Below are 22,359 nucleotides of genomic sequence, written 5' to 3'. Positions count from 1 at the left end.
CGTGGGGAAGGAGCTGGATGTGCCAGTCTGGAGTCCAGGGGAGAACCCCCAGCTAGAGAGAGAGCCTGGGAGCCACTGGCTTCTTGGTGCATGTTGAATGCCCTGAGACCAGATGAGATCACCTGGAATAGACACTCAGAAGAGAAGGCGTCCAAGGACATAACCCCGGGAACATTCCAAAATTTGGAGATCTGGCACATGAGGAAGAAACAGCAAAATCGACTGAGAAAGAGCAACCGGCATGGAGAGAAGCAGGTGAGAGTGGCGTCCCGGTAGCTGAGAGAAGAACGTTCCAGAAGGAGAAAGTGGTTTACTGAGTCCAGTGCTGCAAATGGGACAATGGAAGAGGACTGACTATTGGATTTAGCAACATTGTGTCCTTGATAAAAGTAGTTTTAATAGAGTCAAGGTCAAAGAGCTGGTTGGAGTAGATTCAAGAAAGAGCAGGAGGATAAAAATTGGAGACAGTGAAGAGAACTCATTTTTCTAAGGAGTTTTTCCAAACAGGGAAGGAGGCTGTGTGGTGGCCACTGGAGGGGAAGCTTTTAGTTTGTTGGGTCGTAAGTTTGTTTATTAACTCCTCCTCCCAAACAGAAATTTACAGAAAAACATTATTACTGAAGGCTGTATGTGAGCTGCTAGGAATCCTCATTTATTAAACTGCTAGTAAGAATGTATTTAAAAAACTGTAAAACATGATACAAAAGTTATTATTCATGAAAGAGCCTTCATATCATCTTTTAAATTCTGAAGTGGAACGCAACTACAGGAAAGAAGAGGCCAGGTGTTTAAAGGGGGATGGCTGGGCGCGGTGGCTCACGCCTGTAATCCCAGCACTTTGGGAGGCCAAGGCAGGCAGATCGCTTGAGGTCAGGAGTTCAAGACCAGCCTGACCAACGTGGTGAAACCCCATCTCTACTAAAAAATACAAAAAACTAGCCGGGCGTGGTGACAGGCACCTGTCGTCCCAGCTACTCCAGAGGCTGAGGCAGGAGAATGGCATAAACCTGGGAGGTGGAGCTTGCAGTGAGCTGAGATCCAGCCACTGCACTCCAGACAGAGCGAGACTGTGTCTCAAAAAAAAAAAAAAAAAATTAGCCAGGCATGGTGGCAGGCGCCTGTAATCCCAGCTACTCAGGAGGCTGAGGCAAGAGAATCTCTTGAACCCAGGAGTTGGAGGTTGCAGTGAGCCAAGATCGTGCCACTGCACTCCAGCCTGGGCAACAGAGTGAGACCCCCATCTATCTATCTCTATCTATCTATCTACCTACCTACCTATCTATCTATCTATCTATCTATCTATCTATCTATCTATCTATCGATAAAGGGAGAAGATGAGAAACTAGACGTCAGTTTTGTCACAGACAAGCTCTGTGACCTTGGAGAAGTTACTTAGCCACACTGAGCTACAGTTTTCTCATCCGTTGAATGGAGAGAATGCCTATTTTGCAGACTGTTTTGAAAGTCAAAAGAGTTAATGTTATGAAGGCACTTTCTCAAGTGTAAAGTAGACACACGCTGTCCATGAGAGAAGATAATCATGTAAAAATGATGTCACAGAGACTTTTATTCCTCTTTGAAGACTTTTATCTCATTTGTAAAATGAAGTTGCTAGACTAGATTTCATGGGTGTAAAATATGTGTGTGTGCGGGTGTATATAAGTGCATGTAGGTGTAGTTTTCTGATAGCTTACGTACTCCAGGTGACTTATAAATCCTTTTTCTTACCAAGCCTGTGATAAATCTAACCCTGTTTGAGATTTGAAGACAAATCCCAAAAGAGATTCTTAAGGCCTGCCTCTAAATGAAATTCTCAGAGTCTTACTGATTTTTTGCTTATTTTTACAGCATAAACCCACAGTAAAAGGAAACATGAGTGGAAATTTCACCTATATCATTGACAAGTTAATTCCAAACACAAACTACTGTGTATCTGTTTATTTCGAGCATAACGATGAGCAGGCAGTCATAAAGTCTCCCTTAAAATGCACCCTCCTTCAACCTGGCCAGGAATCAGGTATGTTCATTTTTTTAAATTCGTGTTTTCAGTATTCATGCTTTTACTCTGAGGGCAAGCCTATTTAAAGAAAAGAATCGGAAATTCGTGGAGCACTAAAGGTCTTTCTTCCAATAATGGCACCTCCCAGAGATGTTTTCTGTTGATTCGTGTGTACGATCTGGTAGAGTCACTTTTATGTTGTCATACCAAAAGACAATCAGATACTACTCGATGAGATCAGAAGTCTTGAAATGGAAATGCTTTTATTTCAGGGAGTCAGGATTAAATTCAGCGCTGTGTGCCCTTAGTGTGGCCGTTGCTGAAGCCAAATGCCAGAAGAGGTGGAGCTGCTTGAGACAGTGGCATACAGTGGCATCAAGGGGTGAAAAGGTGGAAGCAGCGAGATTGGGTGCAGTTCATAGAGGTGATCTGGCATCAGCTGTAGCTCATAGATGAAAGGGACCCTTGCCAGGGTGTGCGAGAAAATCACTAATGAAGGCTGAACACCTTTCTGTTACACAGACATCAGAACAGTAAACAGTGTGATCCCAAACCTTCCTCCCCTTGGGAGTGAGAACAATCAAATCTCGGAAGTCCCTGCTGATTGTTTTCTCAGGAAGTAGCCAAGTCTCCACCTATTTTACCAAAAGTGAGAAGCTATGCAAGTCTTCCTCAAAGAAGCCCTTCTAAATGTCCCAACCCCAGTGGTAGGGGAAAGGGATCCCAATCCAGACCCCAAGAGAGGGTTCTTGGATCTTGGCACAAGAAAGAATTCAGGGCGAGTCCATAAAGTGAAAGCAAGTTTATTAGGAAAGTAAAGGAATAAAGAATGGCTACTCCGTAGACAGAGCAGCCCCAAGGGCTGCTGCTTGCCCATGTTTATGATTATTTCTTGATGATATGCTAAACAAGGGGTGGATTATTCATGCCTCTCCCTTTTAGACCATGTAGGGGAACTTCCTGACATTGCCGTGGCATTTGTAAACTCATGGTGCTGGTGAGAGTGTAGCAGTGAGGACTACCATCTTGGTTTTGGTGGGTTCTGGCCGGCTTTACTGCAGTCTGTTTTATCAGCAAGATCTTTACGACCTGTATCATGTGCCCACCTCCTGTCTCATCCTGTAAGTTACAATGCCTTAACTGTCTGGGAATGCAGCCCAATGGGTCCCAGCCTCATTTTACCCAGCTTCTATTCAAGATGGGGTTGCTCTGGCTCAAATGCCTCTGACACCAATGGAAGTATCTTTAATGTTCTGATTTACGAGAATAAAAATAAGGTAGGATCTATAAAGAAATTACTTCAGTTGTAAACCAAAATAAAATTCTAAGCCCTCCAACCAACTGAATGGACCCCTCCTCTTGGACAAGGGCCAAATAAAGTAAAGTAAATGAAACACCAGTTCAGGTCATGACGGGAATGAGTGGTCCAGACATGCCTCACTGTACCTTCCTACCTTTGGAATTCAGGCACAGCTGGCCAGCACTAATGTTAAAACAGAAACCTTAAGACAAAAAGACGCTTTGTAGCACTAATACCAACATGATGGGTAGCAGGCCCTAAAAGAAATCAAAGTATTTTACCCCAAAATACATTTCTTTGACATATGTGAAATGGCCCTGCAAAGCTGTCTCTTGCAGGGAAAATCTGCTTTCTATAAAGAACCCCCTTCCCAGTCCAGGTCTTCTTCCTGATCCAAGAGAGAATTCACTAAGAGTCTGGCACTTTTTTAAGTCCGGTAAGAAACATTTACAATCTATTCTCTCTGAAGCCTGCTACCAGAGGCTTCATCTGCATAATAGGAACCGTGGCCTCCACAACCCTTTGTCTTAATCCAGATGCTTCCTTTTATTAATTCCAAGTCTTTAATCAGGAAATCTTTGAATCTATCTATGACCGGGAAGCCCCCACTTCGAGTTGTCCCACCTTTCCAGATTGAACCAGTGTACGTCTTACATGCATTGACTGATGCCTTATGTCTCCCTAAAATGTATAAAACCAAGCTGCACCGACCAAGGGTTTTCGGGATCTCCTGGGGCTGTGTCATGGGCCATTGGTCACTTGTATTTGGCTCAGACTAAATCTCTTCAAGTATGTTACTGACTTTGGCTCTTTTCATTGACAAAGTGATATGGTCATTTGTGAATGAAGTGAGCTACGGAACGTTGCCTAGCACATAACAGTGCTGTGTGTTGGCTTCACTACAGGGCAGTATGATTTGATTCTCTAGTGTTCCTCAGGACCAGATGATGCATAGACTGGTTCTAAAGGAAAGAACATCTCAGACACCTTTAGCTTAAGTTATTTTTATGTCAACAAAATACAGGCAAACCTAAAACTACATATAGATTCTATCTGACTATAGCTCTTTCAGAAATATAAATGGAAAACAAATGTGCATATCTTTGTTCTAACACCAGCTATCTGACACTAACTAGTTGTCCAATGATTCAGTTCATTTCCGACACTACCCGAGGTTAGCACAGACCCCACAGGTGAAAGGCTCAGTCCCACAAAACTGCCTGCCCCCACTTCAGACGCCAGCCACAAGTCCTGGGTGACAAGGTTACCTGCACTTCCATCTGACCTGGCTACAAATTCGGGAGTTCCCATGACCTCCCTTTAGGTTTGATACTTCGCTAAAATGACTCAGAGAACTCGGGAAAGTGTTATGATTACCACTTTATTATAAAGGAATTGAGGGACAGCCATTGAAGAGGTGCACAGGACAAGGTCTGGAAGGATCCCAAGTGCAGGAGCTTCTGTCCCTGGGGAATCAGGGTGTACCACCCTCTCTGTGCATCCATATGTTCATGAATTTGGGGGCTCCCCAACCCTTGGTGTTCACAGTTTGTATTGGGTTTCATTATGTAGGTGTGATTGATTAAATTACTGGCTGCAGGATTGATCTCAGTCTCCAGCCCACTCCCCTCCTTGGATAGAGGTCAAATGGGGGAGCTGGCAGTTCCAACCGTCTGATCATATGTGGTTAGTTTTCCTAGGGACCAGCCCTCATCCTGAAGCTGTCCACACCCTGCCCCGTCACCTCACAAGCATAAACTCATATATGGCCCCTAAAAGGGCTTGTGGACAAAAGACACTCCTATCGTTCAGGAAATTCCACAGATTTTTGAAGCTCTGCTCCAGGAGCTAGGGACAAAGACTGGATATATATGTATGTTTTATTATATCATTGATCTTACATAAAAACAAAACTCCTATAGACAATAAAAACTGAAATTAGTGACCTGGTAGACAGATGGTGTCTACCATTGAAACTCAGTTCCCAGTTCCAAGGTGAACGTATTGCTGACTGAGAAGGCACAAGCTTCTTGAAGGCTGATGAACTCTGTGATGACTCACTTTCTCCCCTGACTCTTTTCCATTTCACCTACCGAGGTGAAATATAACAACATCCTCTCGGGTTATTCCATTTTTACTTGGTGTGAGCACGTCATGCTGCACATCAAGTCAGCCCTCATTCTTTGATTATTACCCAAGACAGGTCAAGTGCCACACTCTCTAATTATCCAAATACTGTACCTGATGTCAAATTCTTGTTTGAAACTCAGGAAGCAAATAGGTTCAGGTAACGTGACCTCTGCCACTCTCTGCTTGCCATCTGACCTACTCTCAACTAGCCAAACTCAGACACCAGACAGGTTTGGATGGTGAGGGGTCTTGGAAGGATAGCCTGAGACCAGCATTAACATAGGCTCAGCAGTAAGCACTGCGATCCTAGGGCAGACTGATATGGGGGGATTTTAGCCCAGAGATCTGGATAAACACCTTCCCCTTGTCAAGCCCTAAAATTAATTGTGTGGCTCTTTTATTAATATTTAGGCCCTAAGGAAAAGCTCTGTTCATTCATTTGACAAATGTTTATTGGGGGCCTCTTATGAGCCAGATTCTTTTCTGGATATTGAGGATTTAGCAGTGAAGAAAACAGATAAAAACTTCTCACCTTGTGGAGCTTACATTGCATTAGGAGACAGAACAAGATCAACATGTAAAATAGATTGTATGTTAAGTAAGTACCATGGAAAAAAATTATGCAGGAAAGGAGGTAAGGGGGATGTCAGGTGGAGGAGAGTGGGTTGCTATTTTTAATAGGACAGTGTCTTGATTTGCATTTGCTAGAAGCAGAACCTGGGATGTGAATTCATTTTTAAGTGTGATTTATTGGTGGGGGCATCTTAGGAGAAGGGGAAAGAGGGAACAGGTAGGGATGGGGAGAGAGAAATTAAGCAAGCATGTGGCTCTCAGCTAAGCCTGATCCCAAGGGGTTCTCTGAAGCATGAACCATGTCTTCAAGTCAGCAGCCAGTCAGTTACTGGTGGTGATCTATGGCATGGCCTCCAGATGAGGCAGCCCCCTTTTGGGCAAGGGCAATTCCTTATGTGTCCAGAGTTGGTTCCTGCCAGTGGGTTCGTGGTCTTGCTGACTTCAAGAATGGAGCCATGAACCTTTGTGGTGAGTATTATAGCTCTTAAAGATGGCACAGACCCAAAGAGTGAGCAGTAGCATGGTTTATTGTAAAGAGCAAAAGGACAAAGCTTTCACAGCTTGGAAAGGGACCTGAGGGGGCTGCCACTGCTGGCTGGAGGTGGCCAGCTTTTATTCCCTTATTGTCCTTTCCCATGTTCGTTTCTGTCCTATCAGAGTGCCCTTTTTTCAGTCCTCCCCGTGATTGGCTACTTTTAGGATCCTGACGATTGGTGCATTTTACAGAGCACTGATTGGTGTATTTTACAGAGTGCTGATTGGTGCATTTTACAGAGCGCTGATTGGTGTGTTATACAGAGCGCTGATTGGTGCATTTTACAATCCTCTTGTGAGACAAAAATGTTCCTGATTGGTGCATTTTACAGTCCTCTTGCAAGACAGGAAAGTTCCCCAAGTCCCCACTCCACCCAGGAAATCCAGTTGGCCTCACCTGTCACTTAGAGAAGGATCAGCTCTGAGATATATAAGTAGACATGTGCAGCAGCAGTAGTGGGTGTGCACTGACTGGAAAAGGGGACATGAGCCGGCCACCCACAGCATCCACCACAGATGGCCTGAGAGGGTGTTCCTGAGAAGGTAGCGTTTGAGTAAAGACCCAAGGGAGATGTGGTAAGCAGAATAATGGCCCCCAAAGATGTCTAGTCTACATCCTAATCGCAGATATGTGAACAGACTAACCTCTATGCCAAAGGGGCTTGTGGGTGTGATGAAATTGAAGATCTTGGCACCGTGGCTCATGCCTGTAATCCTAGCACTTTGGGAGGCCGAGCCAGGTGAATCACCTGAGGTCAGGCGTTCGAGTTCAGCTTAGCCAACGTGGTAAAACCCCATCTCCACTAAAAATACAAAAATTAGTGAGGCATGGTGACATGCGCCTGTAGTCCCAGCTACTTGGGAGGCTGAGGCAGGAGAATCACTTGAACCCGGGAGGCAGAGGTTGCAGTGGGCCAAGATGGTGCCACTGTACTCCAGCCTGGGCTACAGAGCGAGACTCTGTCTCAAAAAAAAGAGAAGCAGGAGATTCAGAGGCAGAGAAGGAGCTCTGACAGCAGCAGCAGAGGTCAGAGAGTAAGGATGAAAGAGGGGGCCATGGGCAAAGGAGTGCAAGTGGCCTCCAGAAGCTGGGAAAGGCAAAGAAATGGATTTTCCCCTAGAGCCTCCAGAAGGAGTGCAGTCCTGCCAACACCTTGATATTTTTTATCCCAGTGAAACCCATTGTGGATTTCTGACCTCCAGAACTATTAATATATTTGTATCGTTTTATGACACGGACTTTGTCATCATTTGTTACAGTGGTAATAGGAAAGAAACACAGGGTGAGGGAGTGAGTCACGCAGACATATCGGGGAGGGAGTTCCATATGCGGGGTTCAGCAAGTGCCAGGTCCCCGAGGCAGGATATGCCTGGCATGGCACAGCAGGAGTGAACTGAACAAGGGAAGAATAGTAATAGTTCGGGTCAGAGAGGATAGAGGAGCCTGAATGATGTAGAACTTAGAAGCCGTTGCAAGAAATGGGGGCCCTCAGAAGGTTGTGAGCAGGTTGTTCCCCGGGATCTGACTTAGGATGTAAAGGGAACATCCACATGCCTTGAAGTAGGAACCAGGTGACCCCTGGGCTGATTACTGCAGTCACCCAGGGGAGGGGCAGTCTTGCTTGTTCCAGAGAGGTAAGTATGGGAGGAACTATACGAGACTGATATTAGTCATCACCAATCTTTTCACAAAGTTCTTTCTCTTTTCCATTAAAGATCATAGTGATCAGATATTACCAACCCAGTTGCTCAGTTCAGCCCCCTGCTTGTGAGGTTTCTAATTTTTTGTTTAAAATATCTCCACAATGAATCCAGAGACAGACAGGTTTGTTTGTCCAAGGCCAAATTTTTAAGACGCGACCTGGTCTCTCCTTCCCAAGATGGGTTGATCTGGCCCATCTTTCATGAAGAAGATAGTTAACAGCCGTAACACCCAATCACAGCTTCTCCTTTCTGAGTAGGAACATTGACCGGATTCATCTCTTTTCAAATATGAATATTTTAAAATAGCATGCATGTATAATTGTCATGATCACAAGTGAGATTTGTATGTTTTAGATTATCAGCAAGCTGAAAACAAACAAAAATTCTAAGTTCTCCTGAAGAATTCTCAGACTCATGAGAATATCCCAAATTGAGGAATATTATTCTAGCATATTAACTACAATTTACACAATTTGGTTTGGAGGATGTCCTATTAGATAGATGACATAGAGTTCTTTGTAGCTGTTATATGCGAGTTGGATGGGTACGTGAGTCACAATCTCTGTATTACGCCATTCCTTCACCAATGAAATCATTTTGGTTTACATTACCCCTTTCAAGGATGTAAACTCTATACATGTCAGAATTTCGTATCGTAAAGGTGTGCCTCTGTGGGTAGATCCGATTCTGGAACTGTCATTGATATGACAATCCTTCACACTGTCTTGATTGGGGTGAGAGTGGATTCTTGAACCCTGTGCTACCTAGCAGTGCAAGGGTTTACTGAACGTCTTTTTATTCACTCCTTAACCTTCTGGAAGACTTAGAGTACATAATGCATTTTGATTTCCTTTTTTCTCCCCTCTATCTATTTTTGCCTGAGGCTATAGTTCCAGGATTAATACTAATGAAGACCTTTCTGGAAGTGCAAGAGAGCCTCAGTGATTTAACTACTGATTTCTCAGTCTGGTCGCACTTCAGCAAAATAACTATAGTCAGTCAGAAAGTTGAAATTTTCCAAAAGGAATCTTGATGAGAAACAAAGGGGAACTGTTAATAGAGCAAGGCGGGTTCTGCAGAGCCCTGATTTGGGGCCCTGGCATGGCTAAAGTCCAGCCTCAGAATGACCCACTTGGTTGTTTTCAAGCAAACTTTCCTTCCCCACTTCTTCCTGCCCACAGCGCATGCTAACCAGTGTGGCTACCGAACGTTTGAGATGTGTCTCACGTGACTGAGAGACCGAGCCATTAATTCGATTTAATTTTGATCATTTAAATTCAGCCAACTGCAGCCAGTGGCTACTCCACTGGACAGTGCAGTTACAGAACAGAAACTGAAGGAAATTTTACTTTTAAAAGCTAAGTCTGTGTTATTGTTTAAAAAATGCACACTTAGATTATTCTCCAGTCTTCGGTATTTCTCCATATAAAACCGTTTTTTCAAACCTTTGGTTTCTTGATCACCTTGTAACACCAGACCAATGTACATTTATTTCCATCTGCAATTGTTTATTGCATGTTTTTGAATTAAAGTCATTTAATTTTTCATCAACAGAATCAGCAGAATCTGCCAAAGTAGGAGGAATAATTACTGTGTTTTTGATAGCGTTGGTCTTGATAAGCACCATAGTGACACTGAAATGGATTGGTTATATATGCTTAAGAAACAGCCTCCCCAAAGTCTTGGTAGGTAGTTTTTTTGTTTTTTTGGGTTTTTTTTCTACCTTTGTTTTTTATTTTAACCTAAGAATTTGTATTTATATAAATATTTTCACAGAAGAAAATCTCATTTTCTATAAAAACCAAAATGCTTTCTCACTCTGAGTTCTTTTCCATCCCTATAAATATATATTTTGCAGTTGTAAGTGTATCTGTGCATTTTATGTTTTCTTTCTTTCTTTCTTTCTTTTTTTTGAGACAGAGTCTCACTCTGTCACCCAGGCTGGAGTACCGTGGCGTGGTCTCAGCTCACTGTAACTGCCTCCCGGGCTCAAGCAATTCTCATGCCTCAGCCTTTCAAGTAGCTGGGACTACAGGCATGCGCTACCATACCTGGCTAATTTTTGCATTTTTAGTAGAGACAGGGTTTTGCTATGTTGGCCAGGCTGATCTTGAACTCCTGACTTCAAGTGATCCACCCGCCTTGGCCTCCCAAAGTTTTGGGATTACAGGTGTGAGCCACCGTGCCCAGCAATGTTTTTTTGTTTGTGTGTTTTTGTTTGTTTTATACTTCATCACCTATAATTTATAATGACCAGGTAGAATTTCATTATTATTAACATACCATTTTTCATTTAACCGTTTCTCAGCTATAGGGCATTTGGATTTCTTTCTTTCCCTTTTCTTTCTTTCTTTGGTCATGATGAACAGTACAATAAACATTTTTATATGGATCGTCTTTTTATTTTGGATTACGTCAGTGGAACATATACACAAAGTGGATTTATCCTATGAAAAGATTTAAAAAGGGCTGGGCACGGTTGGGAGGCCGAGGCAGGCGGATCACTTGAGCCCAGGAGTTCGAGACCAGCCTGGGCAATATAGGGAAACCTCTTCTTAGAGAAAATAATAAATTAGCCAGGCGTGGTGGCACATGCCTGTGGTCTCAGCTACTCAGGAGGATGTGGTGAGAGGATTGCTTGAGCCCAGGAGGTGGAGGCTGCAGTGAACTGTGATCACACCACTGCACTCCAGCCTCAGTGACAGAGTGAGACCCTAGTTCTAAAAATATATAAATAACTTAAAAATATAAAGAAGCAGCCAAAGGAGAGGAAGTTAAGAGGAGTCAGTCAGAGCAAAGTCTCTGAGGCCAGCAGCCTGCCTGGTTTGAAAGGCAGCTGCTCCCACTCACTAGTCATGAACCTTGAGCAAGTTTCCTAACCTCTGCGCCTCATTTTCTCATCTATAAAGTGGGCATAAGAATAGTAAGCCTGGCCAGGCGCAGTGGCTCACGCCTGTAAACCCAGCACTTTGGGAGGCCAAGGCAGGTAGATCACGAGGTCGGGAGTTCAAGACCAGCCTTGCCAACGTGGTGAAACCCCGTCTCTACTAAAAATACAAAAATTAGCCGGGCGTAGTGGTGGGCACCTCTAATCCCATCTACTCAGGAGGCTGAGGCAGAGAATTGCTTGAACCTGGGAGGTGGTGGTTGCAGTGAGCTGAGATCGTGCCACTGCACTCCAGCCTGGGAAACACAGCGAGACTCCGTCTCAAAAAAAAAAAAAAAAAAAAAAAAGAATAGTAAGTCTACTTCATAGAGCAATTGTGAGGGAAAGGTAAATTATATATAAAGCACCAAGAGTCGTGCCCAGCAAATGGTGTAACTGTTAGCTGTTATTATTGCTGTTATCATCATCGTCATCTGCATCATCGTTCAGTCAATCTCATTAAGTTTATTTTTTATTTTTTTAGAGGCAAAGTCTTGCTAAGGGCTGGAGTGCAGTGGCTATTCACAGGCGCGATCATAATGCACTACAGTCTGAAACTCCTGAGCTCAAACAGTCGTTCTGCCTAAGCTTCCCCAGTAGCTGGAATTACAAGCGTGCATCCCTGAGCCCCAGTGATTAAGTTTTATTATGTAAAAAATAAAGAGCAAACAGTCATAGCTGATACGGACTCTCTCTTTTTTTTTCTTTTTTTAAGAATTTTCATAACTTTTTAGCCTGCCCATTTCCTAACCTGCCACCGTTGGAAGCCATGGATATAGTGGAGGTCATTTACATCAACAGAAAGAAGAAAGTGTGGGATTATAATTATGATGATGAAAGTGACAGCGATACTGAGGCAGCACTCAGGACAAGTGGCGGTGGCTATACCATGCATGGACTGACTGTGAGGCCTCTGGGTCAGACCTCTGCCACCTCTACAGAATCCCAGTTTACAGACCCAGACTCCGAGGAGGAGCCTGACCTGCCTGAGGTTGATGTGGAGCTCCCCACGACGCCAAAGTGCAGCCCTCAGCGGTTGGAGCTCTTGAGTGCGCCCTGTGAGAGGAGAGAGAGTCCGCTCCAGGACCCCTTTCCCGAAGAGGACTACAGCTCCACTGAGGGGTCTGGGGGCAGAATTACCTTCAATGTGGATTTAAACTCTGTATTTTTGAGGGTTCTTGATGACGAGGACAGTGACGACTTAGAAGAAGCCCCTCTGATGATATCATCTCATCCAGAAGAGATGGTTGACCCAGAAGATCCTGACAATGTGCAGTCAAGCCATTTGCTGGCCAGTGGGGAAGGGACACAGCTAACCTTTCCCAGCCCCTCTTCAGAGGGCCTGCAATCTGAAGATGCTCCATCTGATCAAAGTGAGACTTCTGAGTCAGATGTTGACCTTGGGGATGGTTATATAATGAGATGACTCCAAAACTATTGAATGAACTTGGACAGACAAGCACCTATAGGGTTCTGTCTCCCTGCACCCTAACTTGCTGCCTTATCATCTGCAAGTGTTCTCCAAGGGAAGAGGTAGGGAACTGTAGGGTACTCCATTCTTCCAGGTGGCATCACCTATGCAGATTCCCAGTATGGGGACCATAGTATCATTGAGTGCATTGTTTACATATTCAAAGTGATGGACTTTGAAGGAAGCACGTGTGCACCTTCCCTTTACACTAATGCACTTAAGATGTTTCTGCATCATGTTTACCAGGGAGCAGGGTTCTCTGTGGTTTCAGAGGTGGTCCAGGACCCTATGATATTTCTTTTCTTTTCTCTTTTTTTTTTTTTTTTTTGAGACAGAGTCTCATTCTGTCACCCAAGCTGGAGCGCAATGGCGTGATCTCGGCTCACTGCAACATCTGCCTCCCGGGTTCAAGTGATTCTCCTGCCTCAGCCTCCCTCGCGAGTAGCTGGAACTACAGGCGCCCACCACCACGCCTGGCAAATTATTGTATTTTTAGTAGAGACGGGATTTCACCGTGTTGGCCAGGCTGATCTCTAACTCCTGACCTCAAGTGATCCACCCTCCTCAGCCTCGAAAAGTGCTGGGATTACAGGGGTGAGCCGCTGCGCCCAGCTGGCCCTGTGATATTTCTGGGAAGTAAATTGGGCCAGGGTGGGAGCAGTGAAAGAAAAGGAAAATAGTAGCAAGAGCTGCAAAGCAGGCAGGAAAGGAGGAGGAGAGCCAGGGGAGCCCCTGGAGAGAAGGGGGGCCCTGCACAAGGAAACAGGGAAGAGCCATCGAAGTTTCAGTCAGTGAGCCGTGGGCATCTCACCTATGTCACATCCTGTCTCCTGCACTTGGAATTCCACCTTGTCCAGCCCTTCCCAGTTAAAGTGGGGAAAACAGACTCTAGGATCAGGCACATGACTAATACAGAAAGGAAACATGGCGTCGGGGAGAGGGATAAAAACCTGAGTGCCATATTTTAAGGTTAAAAAAAAGAGCAAAGGTGCTTCAGGGTCTTCAGGAGAAGATCTTGAACCTTCAAACCTTTCTCTTAGGCCCCTTCAAAAGGGGAAAACTAACAATTATACAAGTTATAGTTCAAGGACTTTAACCAGATTATTTATATGATTGTGCAAAAGAATAGGACTGTGAGGAGGGAACACCTTATTTAATACATACAAGTTTCAGAGACCCTATTTGACAATTTTCAGAGTGCTCTCTGTGCTGATTCCGAATCGAGTGTGTCAGCTGTGATTACAGTTCCTGTGAATCTAGGCCAGGTTAGGGGGGTGCGGGTGGGGGAAGGGAAGCCTGACTGGGAGCAATCTACCTGTAATCCCAGCACTTTGGGAGGCCTAAGCAGGCGTATTGCTTGAGACCAGGAATTCGAGACCAGCCTGAGCAACATGGCAAATCTGTCTCTACAGAACAAAATTACAAAAATTAACTGGGCGTAGTAGCATGTGCCTGTTGTCCCAGCTACTTGGGAGGCTGAGGAGGGAGAATGGCTTGAGCCCAGGAGGTAGAGGTTGCAGTGAGCCAAGATCGCGCCACTGCACTCCAGCCTGGGTGGCAGAGCCAGACCCTGTCATTAAAAAGGGGGTTGGGGGGAAAGGTTCTAGAATGTCATTTGGCAACCAGTTTAAAGGACTGGGACTCAAGGATCCACCTCCCACAGTTGCCCTGTGTGACCCTAGGCATTTGACTTAGCCTCTCTGAGCCTCAGGTTTTTTGTTTCTGAAACAAAAGGATTGGACTAGGTAATCTCCAGGATCCTATGAACCCAGGAGAAAGATGAGAAAATGTACAAGAGTAAACACTCAGGTGGAAAGGCTGCAACCCTGAGAAACTCCCAGGTTGAATGAAAGGCACAGGACCCTCTTACCCCTTACCCCTCCCCACCCCCCAAGAGCTGGTTTCTCAAACCTTTCTCTTAGGCCCCTTCAAAAGGGGAAAACTAAAAATTATACAAATCATAGTTCAAGGACTTTAACTAGATTATTTATATGATTGCGCAAAAGGATAGAACTGTGAGGAGGGAACACCTTATTTAATCTAATGAAATTCCATAGGAAAGCGACCTTTTGTATGTGTAATCAATTTCTCTGCCTTCTCAATGCATCTGTCATATTCTGAAAGATTTCCGGGTTGATCTTTTGGGATAAGTTCTATGGCTGTGAGTGTGTGTGTGTGTGTGTGTGTGTGTGTGTATTTTTAATTTTGTATAATGGTTGGAGGTTGGTAAAAAGTAATACAACAATACTTTTTAATACAAACTTGGTGTGGTCTTGAGTTGTTTTCCATTGGAGAGTGTATGTGTGCCACAGATTGGTGCACCTGCTGGCATCTCTAGAATTGCACCAACTCCCTCTAGCTCTTCCTGGTGGCCTGCAGGGGCCTAGGGCGTATTCACTTCCCTTGGCTTGACTTTACGTGGTGTCCTAGCGTCAGACATCAGGCGATGCTGTAGATTACCCAAGACATTGGACAGCTCTGGATTTTCCCATCTCACCACTCATTAAGTTAAAAAGAGGAAATTAACGTTTTCTCAGTAGTCCCTGAAAGAAACTAGTTATTTGCGTAAAAATGACTGGGCTTTGTGTTGTTTATCCCTGGAGAGGAGAAGGGTAAAGAAGACCCTCAAACTGGATTTGCTGATGGAATGCTTTTAACTCACCTATGCGGAGAGAGGACTTTAAGAGAGGGCGTGCCGGTGCTCCGGACAAAACCTGGGGAATACTGAAAGCCACCACCACCACCGTCATTCCAGCATCCAGATCTCAGTCCTGGGTTGGTGTTGTAGGGTATTTATTTGACTTGACGGCGACTTTCAAAGTTTGCGAGGCTCCCTTCCTCTTCCTCGTGTGCACCTGCCAAGCTGGTGCCCCGCGCTTCGCGGGCGGACCCGGGCTGGTGGGCGGGGCCTGCAGCGGGGTAGGAGCCCGATCGCCCGGCCCCTCCCCGCCCCGCCCCGCCCCGCTCCGCTCCGCTGGTTCCCGGAAGCGACCGCGTACGAGCGCTCTCAGGCGCGGGCGGGGGTCGTGTGCCTGGAGGAAGCCGTGGCACCCCCGGCGCCCGTCTATGGCGCGGAGCCTCGGGAGCTGGCTGGGCGGCTGCCTGCTGGTGTCAGGTGAGGGGTCCGCGGGGAGGGGGCGCGCTTGGGAACCGGGAGGCCCCGCGAGATGCCACCCGTGATCCCATCCCTGGGCACCATGAAAGTGACTTAAGTGCCCGGTCGGGCCATCGGGACCTCGGGACAAGAGATGCAAACGCCACGGCCGGCTGCTGAGACACAGCTAGGCTGCTGCTGCCGGAGATCTGTAACAGGAGGAAGCCCCGTCCGCACCCGGATTACAGACCGTCTGGGCCCTAAACTCAGGGGGAGACTCCCGGCGTCTTTTAACTCCCAGTCCTCCTGCAGCTCTCTGCTGGCGGGCGTCTAAGTAAAGTAGGTTCCCCGAAAGACCCAGGATCCCACCGTGGCTGTCATCTGGCCCTTCTGGAGACCATCAGTTCAAGTGGAGGCCCCCACCAGCCCCCGATGCTCTGACAGCCCTCCCCGACCCCAAGTCTGCCCACCTCAGTGCTAGCCCTCCCTACAGATGTGCCTCCCATTACCCGCTGCATCTCCCCTCCTTCCGGTTCAGGCCTGAGCACCCTGAAATCTGGATTCTGCCCCCCCAGTGCCCCCCATGGCTTCTAAACCTAAATCCATTGAAACCTTTTCTGTCCTCTAAATTGATTGCCTAGGTTCCAATAACACGATGGTCACCTCCCTCCTTTCTCATGAACTCTTCCCTGGCCTTCCGGGATACTCCTCTGGTTTCCCGCCTACCCGTCAGGCTGTCTCTGCTTGGGACCCTCCTGCTCTGTCGGGTCTCTATGCAGCTAATTGTGAAGCCCAAGGCCTCTTCTCTCCTTCCCCCCCGGCACTGTTCCTTTGGGGGATTTCAGCCAAACTTTGGCATTAAACACGGGCTATAGGCCCATGACTCGCACATTTATATCTCTCTTGGTATCCGTTGGAGGTGGTGGTTTATTATAGTCTCCTTTTCTACTTGCGTGTAGATTTCAAATTGTCTTTTCTTTTCTTTCTTTTTTTTCTTTCTTTCTTTTTTTTTTTTTTTTCGAGACAGAGTTTTGCTCTGTCACCCAGGCTGGAGTGCAATGGCTTGATCTCGGCTCACCACCACCTCCGCCTCCCGGGTTCAAGCGATTCTCCTCCCTCAGCCTCCCGAGTAGCTGGAATTACAGGTGTGCGCCACTATGCCTGGCTAATTTTTGTATTTTTAGTAGAGATGGGGTTTCACCATGTTGGCCAAGCTGGTCTTAAACTCCTGACCTCAGGTGATTCACCCGCCTCGGCCTCCCAAAGAGCTGATGTCAGGCGCGAGCCACTGTGCCTGGCCAGGTTTCAAATTCTCTATGAAAAGGTTTGAAAATAATTTCTGTCTCTAGCCCAAATCTGTTCTTGGTGTGACCTCAGGGCTCATTCATCTGACTGTCTCCCTGACATTCCTACTTCAGCGTCTCTCCAGCATCTCCAACCTAATGCAGCTCAAATGGGACTCGTCAGTTCCCCAGCTGAGCTCCAATCCGGGCACCCCTGCTTAAGCCCAAAATGGACATTGACCTCAGCTTTTAGGCATCAAATGTATCAGGAAGTCTCCAGTTTGTTTTTACCTCTGGAAATATATCTGAAATCCATGTACCCCAGTCTACCCCCTCATACCTTTCTGCCACCATGCAAATCCAGGGCTCCATTGTCTGTCCCCACTTTACTCCTGCCTCTCTAGAAATTTCTCCTCATGGCTGTTCAAAGAAAATCTAGACTCCTCAGCACAGCCAACCTGTCTCTCTCTCCCTCCCTCACCATAGAGGAGAACCAAGTGCGGGATGTGGGCTTTTCATGGGCATCTGTTTTGAGGAAAAAGGTTGTAAATGTTTTTCTCGTATTTTCATAGCATTAGGAATGGTACCACCTCCTGAAAATGTCAGAATGAATTCTGTTAATTTCAAGAACATTCTACAGTGGGAGTCACCTGCTTTTGCCAAAGGGAACCTGACTTTCACAGCTCAGTACCTAAGGTGGGTCTGGCCTCACTATTGGCAGGAACGCACTAGAGGAGTCGGCCCTGGGCTGGTTACTGGGCTGGGCCACAGGAGGAAGGGAGTCTGACTACGGTCACCATGTGACTGTGACAGCCCTCAGGGAGCCTCCCTGCCAGCTTTTTTCTGTCTGGGAAATTCTGGTGGCCACCTTTCCTCTTTTAGGTTTTGTGGTTGTGATGGTTGGTGATTTGAATGTTGATCACAGGGCTGCTGGCAGATATAGACATGTTATGTGTATGTAGATATAGTCAGCCATAGTGGTAACCTCATGCTGTGCAGATCCTAGCTTGTTTGTCACAGTTGATATATTTTAAAAGAAAAATACCACTGCTGTCATCTCCAGGTATGAGTAGTATTGCTAGAAGTCAACAATGTTGAGTGGATGCTACCCAAGAAACTGAGATATGCAAAGCAGTCAGGAAGCCCCTTGCTACCATATATCACCTGTTCCCCAACAGATTATAGCATCATGCCTCAGTGCTGTGCAATGCACATAATTTGCATAATGAGCACTCAGTTTCTCCGTGGTTTCGTCCTGAAATTAAAAGTAAGACAGCTACTGACTGTTAAAAGCCCCATTGTCTGACAACAGCAGGTACCGTGAAGTAAGAGTGAGTGTCACCCTAGACGGTCATCTCAGCAGCGATCTGAGCACCCTCTACCTCTCCTGCCTATCAATGTTTCCCTATGCCTGGCAAAGGAAGTCAGTGCCAGCACTCCCTTGGCAGCCTGCCACCATACGCCACATGCTGGACTGCAGGTGACACACCTTTAGGCCAGGCGCAAACAGCAGCAGGAGGCCCAAGGCTGACAAGCCAACACACCTGCTTTCTATGTGACTCAGAAACATACGAAGATAGACAAGTCCTTTAATGAGGCAGGAGGATATTTGGTCCCAGATCCAGCCGTCATTTCACAAAAATCCCCAAGGCCTGCTACATCAGAGAAGAAGTAGAAGAAAGATGAATAAGATAGTCCTTGTCTATGCGTTGCTGGCTTTTGTTTTTTAACTTGTAGTTCCAAATAATTCCAGACTTACAGAATATTTCAAAATTTTAAGTAGAATACAAAGAATTTCCAGATAGCCTACAACCAGATTCACCTTTTTTTTTTTTTTTTTGAGATGGAGTCTCTGTCACCCAGGCTGGAGTGCAGTGGCGTGATCTCGGCTCTCTGCAAGCTCCGCCTCCCGGGTTCATGCCATTCTCCTGCCTCAGCCTCCCAAGTAGCTGGGACTATAGTTGTCCGCCACCACACCCGGCTAATTTTTTGTATTTTTAGTAGAGACGGGGTTTCACCGAGTTAGCCAGCCTTGATCTCCTGACCTCATGATCCACCCGCCTCGGCCTCCCAAAGTGCTGGGATTACAGGCATGAGCCACTATGCCAGGCCCAGATTCACCAATTTTTAATGTTGGTCACATTCTCTCCCTTCCTCTTTCTCTCTCATGCCCTTTGTGCTGTAATATTTCAGTGTGTATTTCACAAGAACAAGGATCATCTCTTACATCACATAGTACAGTGAGAAGCTCAGGAACTTTTACATTCATGCAATACTTGTATCTGATTTACAGCCCATAGTCCAGTACTGTCAACTGTCCCAAGGATTAAAGGAGGGCATATTCTAAATTGATTTTTTCCTGATGTGCATTTTCAAACACTGATTGGCTTTCTCATTAGCTTTCTGTGCTTTCTCTACTCAGTCTGGATAGCCAAGAGATTTTACTGTGGAAAATTAACTTTCTTCTCTGTCTCTCTGTCTCCCCTGTAGTTTATTTATTTATTTATTTATTTGTTCTATGCTGTGCTTTTGGGTTTGTTTGGGTTTTTTTCTTTTCCTTTTTTTTTTTTTTCAAGACAGAGTCTTGCTCTGTCGCCCAGGCTGGAGTGTAGTGGCGCAATCTGGGCTCGCTACAAGCTCCACCTCCCAGGTTCACACCATTCTCCTGCCTCAGCCTGCCGAGTAGCTGGGACTACAGGCGCCCGCCACCATGCCTGGCTAATTTTTTGTATTTTTGGTAGAGATGGGGTTTCACCGTGTTAGCCAGGATGGTCTCGATCTCCTGACCTCGTGATCCACCTGCCTTGGCCTCCCAAAGTGCTGGGATTACAGGTGTGAGCCACCGCACCCGGCCTTTTTTTTTCCTTTGAGACTGGGTCTCACTGTGTCACCAAGGCTGGAGTGCAGTGGCGCGACCTCTGCTCACTGCAGCCTCCGCCTCCTGGGTTCAAGCGATTCTCCTGCCTCAGCCTCCTGAGTAGCTGGGACTACAGGCTCATGCCACCATGCCCAACTGATTTTTGTGCTTCTAGTAGAGATGGGGTTTCGCCCTGTTGGCCAAGCTGGTCTTGCACTCCTGGCCTCAAGTGACCCGCCTGCCTCGGTCTCCCGAAGTGCTGGGATTACAGGCATGAGCCACCACACCCAGCCCATGCCGTGCTTTTTTGCCATTGTAGTCGAGGCATTTGGCTTTGCATGTCTATCTTTTATGTTAGAGATCCCAGTGACTTCATGAAGTGACTTCATGAGGGTCTCCACACCTGGGTTCCAGGTCTCCCTGGCATGGAACTACAGAGTGAGTATGGCATGTGCTGTAGAAAACAAAATATGTGCTGGGCATGTCCTTGGGGAAGATATTTGATTGCAAAAGACGTGATTACCCTCATGTGGCTCTGCAAAAGCGTTGTTTAGAATTTACATGAGCAATTGCATAGCACAAACTCTCTATTGTTTGTGTGCATTATTGGGGCAGGGCAGCCAGAGCAGCAGGCACTTCACAGGATGTTCTGGTGATTTTGATATAAAAACATCCAAAACAATTAGATGTAAATATGAGGAATGGGTCATATTACCTATTTAATGCGGGGATAAATTTTTGTACATGCAATGAAAATAACCTAGTGAAGGCCGGGTGCGGTGGCTGACGCCTGTAATCCCAGCACTTTGGGAGACTGAGGTGGGTGGATCACCTGAGGTCAGGAATTTGAGACCAGCGTTACCAACATGGCAAAACCCCATCTCTACTAAAAATACAAAATTAGCTGGGCATGGTGGTGCATACCTGCAATCCCAGCTACTTGGGAGGCTGAGGCAGGAGAATCACTTGAACCCAGGAAACACAGTTTGCAGCAAGCCGAGATTGTGCCATTGCACTCCAGCCTGGGCAACAGAGTGAGACTCCATCTCAAAAAATTAAAAAAAAAAAAAAAAACCTAGTGAAAAAGAAGTTATTGCAAAACAACTTTTGAAATACTGCACATGCTGGACAGTTGATGAATTAGTTTAAAAGAAGGAAATGGGTCAGGCGTGGTGGCTCATACCAGTAATCCCAGTGCTTTGGGGGGCCAAGGTAGGATGATCACTTGAGGCCAGGAGTTCAAGACCAGCCTGTGCAACATAACAGCCCCTTGTCTCTACAATTTTTTTTTTTAATTAGCCGGACTTGAGTTGGAAACAAGGAAGGCGGGAGGGAAGAAAAAAGGGAGGGAGGGAAAAAAAATATGGCCACATGTGAGAAAACCCCATTAATGAAACGACCGCTGGATTTTCCAAATGATGGGATGTTAAGCAGGCGTGAAGAAATGATTGATTGACAAATATTTGTGGTATATTAAGTGAAAAATAGCATGATCCCAATGATCTCTACCTACTTTTTGCAAGGGATTGTTCTAGGTATCACTGAGAATGCTGTAAGGTGTGGTGTGCTACCTTAGACTATGAAGTCAAACAGATCTGAGTTCAGTTGGGCAGATTTCTTAGACTCTCCACTCCTGACCCCTGTGTACTTAACAAATGTTGGCTGTTGCTATTTTTGTCACCATCACTTTTTTTTTTTTTTTTTTGAGACGGAGTCTTGCTCTGTAGCCCTGGCTGGAGTGCAGTGGCCGGATCTCAGCTCACTGCAAGCTCCGCCTCCCGGGTTTACGCCATTCTCCTGCCTCAGCCTCCCGAGTAGCTGGGACTACAGGCGCCCGCCACCTCGCCCGGCTAGTTTTTTGTATTTTTTAGTAGAGACGGGGTTTCACCGTGTTAGCCAGGATGGTCTCAATCTCCTGACCTCGTGATCCGCCCGTCTCGGCCTCCCAAAGTGCTGGGATTACAGGCTTGAGCCACCGCGCCCGGCTGTCACCATCACTTTCGTCATCACTTCTGGGAGTAACCAAATTGGTTTTGGCACCAGAAGATACCTTGGGGGACCAATCAGATAGCTCCTCACTTTTTTATTTTATTTTATAAATTTTTAAATTAAATTAAATTAAATTTTTTGAGACCGTCTCACTCTGTTGCCCAGGCTGGAGTGCAGTGGTGCGATCACGGCTCACTGCAGCCTCTACCTCCCAGGCTCAAGTGAGCTTCCCTCCTTAGCCTACTAAGTAGCTAGGACTACAGGTGCATGCCACCACACCCAAATAATTTCTTGATTTTTTATAGAGACAAGGACTCACCACATTGTCCAGGCCAAGAGGCCTGTTGTGGCCTTCAATGTGCCTTCCTCACTAAGCTTAATCATTTGCAGCTTTTGGAATAGGGAGGCCCAAGGAGAAGGAGAGAGGCAGGGGAGTGGCCAGTGGGTGGAGAAGTCAGGACACACACAACATCTATTGATTAATTTCACTTATATAGGT

General features: G+C 46.1%; 2 protein-coding genes and 1 long non-coding RNA gene across 5 annotated transcripts in view; 2 read left to right on the top strand and 1 right to left on the bottom strand.

Moving 5' to 3' along the window:
* The window catches only part of IFNAR2 (interferon alpha and beta receptor subunit 2), a 34,922-nt gene extending 21,316 nt beyond the window's left edge, over positions 1–13,606 (top strand). Inside the window, exons 7-9 of one of the 3 annotated variants that reach the window (XM_025379162.1) lie at positions 1,849–2,017; positions 9,795–9,925; positions 11,882–13,606. In XM_025379162.1, coding sequence (XP_025234947.1) covers positions 1,849–2,017; positions 9,795–9,925; positions 11,882–12,592 — 1,011 coding nt within the window. In that variant the 3' untranslated portion in view covers positions 12,593–13,606. Of the gene's footprint in view, positions 1–1,848; positions 2,018–9,794; positions 9,926–11,650; positions 11,849–11,881 lie in introns of those variants that run through there. The other 2 variants (XM_025379163.1, XM_025379165.1) reach the window with 2 other exon arrangements.
* On the bottom strand, positions 12,966–15,491 carry LOC112620497. Its single transcript, XR_003118538.1, has 3 exons — positions 15,300–15,491; positions 13,798–15,136; positions 12,966–13,651 (listed from the first exon to the last, which is right to left on the bottom strand). It is a non-coding gene; the product is annotated as an uncharacterized LOC112620497 (long non-coding RNA).
* A 98-nt stretch (positions 15,492–15,589) lies between these two features.
* The window catches only part of IL10RB (interleukin 10 receptor subunit beta), a 31,700-nt gene continuing 24,930 nt past the window's right edge, over positions 15,590–22,359 (top strand). Inside the window, exons 1-2 of the mRNA XM_025379166.1 lie at positions 15,590–15,752; positions 17,587–17,710. Of these exons, the coding sequence (XP_025234951.1) occupies positions 15,704–15,752; positions 17,587–17,710 (173 nt within the window). The 5' untranslated portion in view covers positions 15,590–15,703. The remainder of the gene's footprint in view (positions 15,753–17,586; positions 17,711–22,359) is intronic.

This window comes from Theropithecus gelada, chromosome 3 (assembly GCF_003255815.1).
Source record: "Theropithecus gelada isolate Dixy chromosome 3, Tgel_1.0, whole genome shotgun sequence".
NCBI lineage: Eukaryota > Metazoa > Chordata > Mammalia > Primates > Cercopithecidae > Theropithecus > Theropithecus gelada.
Note: the sequence above shows the minus strand (reverse complement) of the source record. Positions and strands in the feature narration are given on the sequence as shown.